This window comes from Anneissia japonica, unplaced genomic scaffold, assembly GCF_011630105.1.
Source record: "Anneissia japonica isolate Jap-2015-1 unplaced genomic scaffold, ASM1163010v1 scaffold275_len1219475_cov178, whole genome shotgun sequence".
NCBI lineage: Eukaryota > Metazoa > Echinodermata > Crinoidea > Comatulida > Comatulidae > Anneissia > Anneissia japonica.
The window spans coordinates 416,597-427,147 of record NW_022752912.1 but is presented as its reverse complement, the minus strand read 5'-3'; the positions used below and the strand labels follow the sequence as shown (position 1 = coordinate 427,147).

Below are 10,551 nucleotides of genomic sequence, written 5' to 3'. Positions count from 1 at the left end.
CGAAGGTAACGGGAGTTGCCGAAAATTTCGCAAATAAAAAATATTTCTATGTCTCCCACAAGTCAAAGTGTCGTAGCTATTTATTGTGTCTGCGTCTACTTAGCATAGCTCATCAACGGAAGGTTCTTTTATTTCAGTGGATGAAAAAAATCTTGTCCCTGGCGGGATTCGAACTCGCAACCTCTCGCTGTCAAGGCGAGTATCATATCCCAAATGTTTTCATACAACTGAAATAAAGGAATATTTCGTAAATAAGCTATGCTTGGTATACAACATGTTCCTATTTGAACACTGCTATTTATCCATTTGTTATAGTTATTGTGTAATCTACCACTACAATTCAAATTGTTTGTCTTTTCTCTCTTTCTAGGTTCTTTAGTAATGAATCCTGTATGTGAAGCGTTGTTAGAGCGTGTAGGTCTAGAGAAAACATTTGTCTGCCTGTCTGTTGTTGTGTTAGTAATCGGAATACCATGCTCCCTTGTGTTCGCACAGCCCCCAGATGATTACGATGAATTAGATGAAAAAGGAGAGAACGACATAGGTGTACAGACACCGAAAACACAAATACCTAACTCTGACAGTGGTAGCGAGTGGCTGAAAGAGATGATAAGCAAAGAGCGCGAGCCTTATTCTATATGTTGCGTGGGATGCCAACCTGAATTGTGGACCGATAGTATTTTCTTACTTTATCTGCTCGGACAATTTGTGAAAGGTCTAGGCTACGTTTTTCCATTTATTCATTTGGTAAGTTTTATTGTTATTATTATTTTTTATGACCGGAAAATTGACCCACAGATACTGCCAAGAGGGCATTATTATGGTCATGATGAACATGACACAAATGGAAAGCATCACGCAAATGCATCGCTGCCCAACACAATTTAAAGACATCCTTCTCGATTAAAGCATAAGAATCATCTCGTATTAGCAGACATATATCATTAAGATACACAAATCATGGAGTCCTACGTGTGCCGACGATGCATAGGCTACTCAAAAATTGTGGGTAGTTGCTAAATACAACGGGTTCAGCCGAGGGGGCGTGGCTCCGTATGTTGACGTCATGCATAACTTCAGCTATGTTCTCCTCGACAAAGTAATCACACAGCATAGCAAAATGCAGTCCGTATAACTAATTCCTTCATGGTACAACCAATGTAAGAAAAAATAAGTTGTCCCTGTGTGTTTTTCTTTCCAAAAATTAGGATCCCTGGAATATTATCAATTCATGGGGCCTACATAGAGCGAAATAATACATAGGCCTAGTTAGTCTTATTTAGCGGTAGGGATTAGGCTTTAATCACAGAAAGAAATGAAAACAATTCAATTGCCTGAGTCCTACTATGGTACAATATTCGTCGGGGAGAAAAAATGTAATGTATTTTCTACATACAAGTAGACACCAAAATCCACTAAGTAAGCCTTTTATTTTTTAAACCAAATTTTTTGCCCCGTGAAACCATTTCGACGGATATTGAGGGACGCCCGACTACGCCCAATTTTTTTCGTCGGGGACCTCGCACCCCGGGCAAATCCAGGCGCCACCCCTGTACTACTTAGTCTATGGATTTTCCAATCTTAATCCTATGAACAAATTATCTTACTTGAAGAGAAAATGGGCCTTACAAAATTAAAATTACAACTTTTACAACATGACTGCTGAAGTTAAGATTTGTTTTAGTGTTCACTGCTTTGAAACAATATTGCCGGCTTTATATGTAATTTAAGTACCGTAAATATATTAACTTTCCAATGTCGTGTATATTTGTATAATGTTATGTATTATGCGCCTATTCAGTGCAGATTCTTCAGTAGTCTAGGCGAGGGTCTTACAAAGATTCCGCATAGGCCTAAACTTCACGTAAATGAGGAATAGGCCTAGACGGACTGCTGTGGATTGCTGGACGCACAATCGAGAACTATGCCCCAGACTACCTGAAAAGACCTCCTGGTCCGACCTAGCCCAGGCTTAGCTAGAGGAAGCCTAGACCTTCGAACGTCCATACTACTTTAGGTCAATGTTTGAATCGGACTCGATCGTCCCTCACCCGCCCGTAGCAGCAGCGCAAGAGAAAAACTAAGCAGCCTTAGCCTGCTCGCCTTGCTAAATTCACATTGGTCGCACAGTGTGTCGTCACCATATATAAGCCACGCCCCCTCGGCTGAACCCGTTGTCCAGTATTTAGCAACTACCAAAATGGTGAGGAAGCGTCATTTGAAGTAAACTGTTGTAATGGTAATGAGGGCGCTTCATTAAAAAAGATGATTGTTCCGAATGAAACATGTTATCGAATGACGTACACACAACTTGATAGCCTGCGGACAACAATACAAATTGCTTATCAATTTATGAATAATTTCTCAAAAAGTCTGTCCTTCTTAACTCATACATCTTTCATAAACTGACATCATGCTGAGTTTAGAATACATTATTTCATTTTTATAGTTTTTTGCCTCTTAAATCATAACTATACGATGACAGAAGATCAATAGCGGAAATTGTGGTTTGAGGGGGTGGTGGTTGTGATGGGGTGGTTGTGGATGTACCTTTTGAATGCCAATTTGTGGTGTTCAATTATATTTCTTTCAACGAGTCTGGTAGTAGTGCGCTTTTAATGCACTCTTAACCTCTTAACTAGACAAAATATGGAAATGCCTGTCATTAAAATATACACATAATCGATATACCTACACACTGTCTCTTATACACATCTAGATGTGTATAAGCCTTCGGTAGCTCATAGTCAATCAATCAATCAGTCAATTCCTTTTATTTCAGACAATGTTTATATCAAATTATAAAACAACTTTTAAATATAAAACAATTAGCATTCATCATCCACTACGCAAATATCTGTAAAGCAGACTGTTTTCAAGCTCAATAATACAGCATTTAATGTTTTCTTTTAAACATAACGACGAACACTTTATGTTTTAATGACCAAAATTGAAAAAAAAAACCCCAAGACAAAATATCAACAATTTGTATAGTGATTTGGTCGAGTACCTTTAACCTTAATTATCACAATTCATCAAAATTTCACTCAAATTATTTACGTGAACATCATTGAAGGACGGAGCTTCGCATTAATCATATTTATTTGCAATTTTATGACGTTTATTAACATTCATCTTCATGCAGACCAACTTGATTGATAATTATAATAAGAGCCTGTATGTAATATAGATGTTAATCTTGAAATAGGCCTATATTGATACATTAAAATGCGTGTATGATTTCCTCTAGCCTATAATGATATCAACAATGGTGGATGATGATGATGATGATGATGATGATGATGATAATAATAATAATAATAATAACAATAATAATAATAATAATAATAATAATAATAATAATAATAATAATAATAATAATAATAATAATAAATAATTATAATATAAAATAATAAATTAATAATATTAATAATAAAATCAATAATATTAATTATTTTACTTAAATTTTATTATCATACAAGACAATCATAAAGATGCGGGATGCTGGTGGTGATGTTGTTGATGACGATGACGGCGACATTGAATACGGTAATGGTGATGATAAAAATTCCGATATGATGATGATGATGATGATGATAATGATGATGTTTCTTGATTATAAGTTTGTTTGATTCTTATGCAGGTAACTTTCATGAGATCAATCGGAATTCCTGGAAAACAAGGATCAATTGTAATGACAATAAAAGGATTATCGGATATGATAGGTCGACTTTTAGCAGGCATTCTAGGTGAAAGTCTGCCTTTTCAAATCATACATATGTACGTTATTTGCACGGGCATCATGGCGATTACAACCTACTTAGTTACGTTTGCTCACAACTTCACACACATGGTATTCTATGCTATATGTAAGTATAAGTACAACACACAGTTGCTAGTTTTTAAGTAAACCCCTAAAGTATCGTGAGCAACAGAAATACTCTGTTTCCTTATAATTAATCGAAAAATTGTAAAAGTCACTATAAAAAACCCCAAAATAATTAAATAACCACAAAGCTAAGTAAGTTAATGCACTGTGTCCTCATTGGTTAATGTTCTTGTTTATTTTAGCAACAAGTGCAATTGGTTTAGCATCAATGGAGAATATCGATTGGCATTTTCTAACCACGTGTATGAAATGCTGAATACTGAATCATGATTTATTCAATCTGTCGACTATAATTTCCATGTCGGGTTCTATCAAAATGAATTCTAAAAATAGTAATAATCATAAGTTTAAAAAATACGATATGCTCATCTTCACACAATCAACATTCATTAAAATATCTGCCACAAACAATCTTCTGGTCTTTAATTGAATTTGTAATGTAATTTTATCCTAAGTTCATAGCAATTCTGCATCTCATAATAGAGAATGTATTGAATAACGCCCTCAAGGTTCAAGGTTGTATGCCTAATTATCCTATAAATTATAATAATTTCGTCGTGTGTTGTTGACTGTAGTAAAGAAAACAATTAAATTAATTATATTCAGCTTCTCCATTGCTTTGATATATAACTAGTTTCTTTTAATACAATAGATAAATACACAGCATTTGTTAATGATGATCAAGACATTAAGAAATATTACAACTTAGGCCTATTCAACATTTCACTTATATTTTATCAATGTGTTGCTTAATTGTATCATACCATAATGCTAAAACCAATACGTTTTATATAATATAAAATAAGATACTGCTTTGTCCTTTAAAACCGCTGTAGATACACAGAAATATACGAAAAGTTACAACCTAAGAAATATTTCTTTAAGAAACAGGATGATGTTTTTTTTAGAAATCAATGAGTTAAAATTATATACAAACAAGTAAAATATTGTAGTGGTGCATCAGATAATTAAAATATCAAAAAGAAAAGAAGACGAAGTAAGAAAAGGTTTATGCATAAAAAAAGTGGATTGGTAACAATGTCAACAATTTGTGAATCCAGATAAGGTTTCAAAGACTGACTTAAATGTTTATCTTTTAGTTATAGGCTTCTTCAATGGTGTTTTCAACTCGTTGCTTTTCCCTACAACAACGCAATTGTTTCGTAAAGACCTCGCTAGGCAAGCATGGGCATTCTGCCAGGTACCACCGGGTATAGCCATCATTATAGGACCCGGAGTCGCTGGTGAGTTCAATAATTGTTTTACTTAATACAACATGATTATAAGATACATAGTAATTTATTGAAACACCTTTATATTGGTGGCACACGCTCATTCACATACAAAAACAAGATACACAAGCATAAAGATCACCATAAAATCACAGAGTAAATTTCAAAAAAATGTTTGATACACTGCAATAAGGCAAAAACATCAAGTTTGCAATGTTTAAGGTTTTCAATTCCTTTCGTATTTGCCATGATCGGTAAGGTAAAATTTACAAAACCTGTCAAAACTCCTTGAAGCATTAATACTGTGAATCCCCTACCCCACCCAAGAACATATATAAGTTTGTCTTCATAATTACTATTGTAGAATATCCCCCATACATCATGTTCATATTATATGTAATTCACTCATTCTGAAGTAGGCCTATGTTTAATTGATCTTCCCTTATAGAATGTACGGTAATGAATTAAAGACAAATAAATAATGGATAAAATCTTCAATGCTTCCGGAGTTACATGGTATAAAGACCATCATTATTTTCGGTGATATATTTCAATAATTATAACTTACTAGCAAAAACAAACACAAATATGCTAGGCCTATCAGACAGTAAGCATACTGGCAACAATACAGACAAATTGTGTGTATTCTGTTTTAAGTAGCCTCTGTATAGATATAAAACTGATTCATTAACAAATACTCTACGCTTCATATTGGTAATCAAAAGGCCTGAAGTGTACTCTCATGGGTCTATTTCTCAAAGGCTAGTAAAATGTTCAATGTTGATCTGCAAATTATAAATAAATGTTTTATGCCTCGTCATTACAGTTTACCACTTTCATTTGCACAAAATGTAGTTAACAGAAACATCCCTTAGTCTGTACATGTAGAAAATATATTTAAAAATTGGCTCCATGGTCTGTAAAATTAGAAACAATCAAAATGGTACATTTATGCCAGGTATACGTACAGTTCGGTACTCAATAACGAGTTGTAGAATTCATTAAACCATGTGAACAGAATTCTCAAATGTTTATAATTATAGGCCCTACCGTATTGGTATTAACATACCAGGAAGATTTTCAACTATTAGACAGCACACAATGTGCCCACTTAAACATAAATTCAAATATTCAGCGTTTTTTAACTCCCTGTAAAATTTGTATTCAGTACAATAATAAAAACCATACAGCACTTAATGTGTATGTCTTCGAGTGGATTTGTTCCAATAACGAAACAATCTTTCACGTACAAATATAATTGTAGATAATTTCACAAACTTGGAGAGAAACATGAGAGCGCATATCAATAATTGTTCATGATTCGTGTATTTTATTGCACAGAGTATCCACCTATTGTGCAATGTGTAGGCTTGTTAATTACTCGTTAAATCTGTCAGCTATTACTTGTTTAAAATTTTAATTTGAATAATAGTTTGAAATTTGACGTCGGTATTAACATAATATAGGTATATTTAGAAGATTTATTACTTTATAATAAGGTAGGGTTGGAGACAATGCATCTGCATTATATAGATGCATTTTGAATTAGTGGTTATCAATTATGCAAACATAGCCTGTACTCGGATTTATATATTCAGGGGGGACAATTTCTTTATGGAAATACATAACGATTATGCAAAGCTTCATTTTTTAATGGTGCATAAGACTGTAAATTGATTTACAGCCATTTTTATTCTATTCAACATTGGTTACATATCGTTAACCCTTCATATTTTGAACAAATTTATGGATATGTTTTCATTCATACACAAAAAAAAGTATGTAAGAAAAAGACAAAAAAGCTACATAGGCAATAATACAAACGCTTGCCAAAATATGTACCGTAACAACACTCGACGATTGAGTGGAGCTCTTCTTAAAGTTACAGATATAACTCGAACACATCTGCATAGGCCAACATATATTACATATAATGTACATGTACATTTAAATACAATATATATATAGGCCTATATATATATACTGTATATATATATATATACTTTTAGGCTTTTATGATACTATATACATAATATATTGCATGTATATGTATCGTGTATAATTATATAGGCCTATATAATTATAGGAAAATATATATTATATATATATATGTTATAGGCCAATGTATATATATATATATGTTATAAGCCAATATATATATATATTTATACATATATAGCCTATATAATTATATATTGCTACGACAAGGCGAAATATTCGTTTCCAATATATATATATATATATATATATATATATATGTATATGAGAAACGAATATTTCGTCTAGTCGTTTGTTACAAGTGAGTGAAAATGCTTTGGCGATTACACAGTTATTCTATATAATAACATTGGTAACTAAAAACATATTAACTATGCCTACTTGTGTAATAATAGTATTGCACATAATTAAGGGCCAGTTGTATGCTATTCGTAATTATAATAAATTATACTAACAGCTTAATCACAATTTAAAATTGTCTAATTACAGTAATAATACTGTACTTTATATGTTTGTATATTTCAGGTTTCATATACGACGCAACTAAAAATTATACGGTGGATTTTTATGTAAATACAGGCATTTTTGAATTAGCAATGTTAATATTTGCAAGTATACCAGCCATTAGACTGGGCAGATGGCTATGGGAAAATAAACACCAAACAGAAGAATCCAAGAGACGTCCAACGGTGATAGAGATGACGCGTTTGTTTGTCAAGGAGTATCACGGGAAACGCAAACACCAACAAAAGGGTTACAGTTCGTTTGAATAATTTCCTAAAATAGGTCTAAACTAATTAAATGTAAAACCAGAGTAATCATTGTTTGAATTGACCCTCCTCTACCTGTCTGTCATGAGCTAAAAATTCGATTCCATGAATTGCTTAATTTATATAAATACCCCCAATAGGGAGATTTCGCAACCGTACGAAAACGATAACGAATACGTCATTATCATTATCGTCATTCGTGCCTAAATTGCAAATATGCTGTACGCGCTGAGTATGATCCTTTATTCATGCAAAAGGTATGAATCGCCTGACAGATAGACTCCTGTATGGGAAGGGTTGTCTAAAAATTCTATGACGTAACCGTATTCGTTATCGTTTTTGTAAACTTGCGAAAACTCCCTAATTAATTTTTTATCGAGAATTTAATTTTTCTCGTCAATTACCGAAATTGACAAAAAATGTATTACCTCTATTCGTTTGCATGGGCTTGGTAATAAGTATAAGGATTTTGTAGAAAAGTCTGTAACTCAGAATCAACTTTCTTTCCTTTTTTTTGTGGAAATTAATAACTTATTTGATTATTTTTAAATGAACAATTTAAAATCTTAATTGAATTTTTGTGGTTTTAACGATGTTTTTGGCAGACAGTGTACCTTTATTGTTGGTGTATACTTTTCAGGCAATAATATGGTATTTATTTGTTTCAATCTTAGTAATAGTCCTAATTTAAAATGGATGTGATATTTTCTATATAAGTTTAGATTGTTGTGAAAAAGATATAAATGTGCAAATATTAATAGTGCTTTAAGAAGCAATAACAGTTTTACTGTAGTATGTACTTAGAATAAAACAAAAGAATGATTGTCGTCCCTAATGTTTACAATAGCACTTGTCTTATTGTGTAGCGATACTTCAAGCTTGGGCTCAAGTAAAATGAATGTCATCTTAACAAAGTGAATCCCAATAGAATATAGGCTAGTAAGAATTATAGTATAATAAAATTTGCGACATCATTACTTGTTACATTTCCAAACAAACAACGAATACATTGTAAATTGCAAAGGATGACAATGGATATTGTAATAATAATAAAATGCATTTATCAACAATGCATTAATTACAAACATCAGTTAATGAAATAAGGAATTAATAAAAATATTTATTAAAAAAACAAATGTGGTTGTTGTTGACAATTATTTAACATTGAGTGTACTATGCGGCTAAATGTGCTACTGTAATAATCGTGCGAAAAAGGTGAGGAATAATCCTCAAAGAAAAGTTACATATCTGTTGATAAAAGGCTTTTATCTCTCAAATCAAGGACACGAGTTTGTGGAACTGCGTCAACTAAAATATGTCCTAGAAATTTCGTTTCAAATACAAATTGAATCAAAGCATAAAATAAATTAATGGCATCGTGTGAGTACAATTTAAAGTGCTGTTGAATGTTTGTGAGTATTCGTTAATGTAGCCGGGGGATATGTTTACGAGCCTATACGGCCGCCGTGGCCTCATAAACACAGAATATACAAGACGAGCAGAACATTCAACAGGGCCTACGCGGTTAGTTCTTCCCATGAGCAAAAATGTAGGGCACAATGATAGATAATAGCGATGCTCGGCTCGTTTCTGCCATTTAGTGTTATCTATTTGAACGTTTTAAAGTATCGTGTAGTTGACCAAATTCGATCTTGTTAAACGCACAAGAATTCAACAGAAGACCATCAAGTTCCATCAACATTAAAACTACCTGAAAAAAAAGGATATTCGTATTCAAAAATAATAGCCTAAGTGAACCATAAAAAATTCATTAGTCTACCATTACAAAGTAATAACAACATGTAGGCCTATGTTAAGAATGATGTTTTTGCTCTAACCGACCTCTTATCATACTCACTAATCAGTACGGTACGTTACCAGTTACTTTAAAAAAAAATCTCACAAGTGATCCGGATGAGAATCGATCACACGACCTATAGACAACTAGACAGAGGTGATAACCACTAGACCACCGACCTTGCGCTTAGTGGCTAGTGTTCAATCCAATAACCCCAAAACATCATTCCTATTAAATTTCCTGACGGAAAACATCCTCAAAATAACATGTATATTCGTACTAGTGTACTTTAAACTATTAAGAAAAAAACTTTATCATGCGATACACGTACAGTGTCATTCCTTGAGGGATGTAACTTTCCTTGTCATTGACATGGGTAACATCTTGTAACGGTACATGGCTAAATTACTCAGTTATCGTTGCTATAAAACTCAGAATTTTTGTTGATAACATATGTTGAAATACAACTGTCAGTAGTAATCATTCGTGGACTGTGTGATATTCTCCTCTGGGCTTTATTACGTTGTTACAATCGTTTTACATTTATTAATGTCGAAGATATATTTACTATGGTTTGTGGAAAGTGGTCATATTTACACAAACGATATAAATAATGTAATGCATACACCATGTTTTTTTTTCAAAATACGTTTAGTAGGCAATATAAAATATACAATGTTACATACATGCATATATACAACTTAATTTTTTATATTAAAGATATTCCACTTATTATATATAACGTAATAATATTAATTATAAAATACGGTATTAAAATGCCAAATGAATGAATGTTTAATACATATACATACATAAGCCTAAAAAATCTTTCCATACACAAATATATATAGATGAATTCATACA

The 10,551-nt window shown here is 32.5% G+C and overlaps 1 protein-coding gene across 1 annotated transcript in view; it reads left to right on the top strand.

Moving 5' to 3' along the window:
- Window positions 1–9,025, top strand: part of LOC117122469 (monocarboxylate transporter 13-like) — a 51,183-nt gene extending 42,158 nt beyond the window's left edge. The window contains exons 4-7 of the mRNA XM_033268053.1: window positions 371–747; window positions 3,644–3,869; window positions 4,990–5,133; window positions 7,645–9,025. Of these exons, the coding sequence (XP_033123944.1) occupies window positions 371–747; window positions 3,644–3,869; window positions 4,990–5,133; window positions 7,645–7,892 (995 nt within the window). The 3' untranslated portion in view covers window positions 7,893–9,025. The remainder of the gene's footprint in view (window positions 1–370; window positions 748–3,643; window positions 3,870–4,989; window positions 5,134–7,644) is intronic.
- Window positions 9,026–10,551: the final 1,526 nt, after the last annotated feature.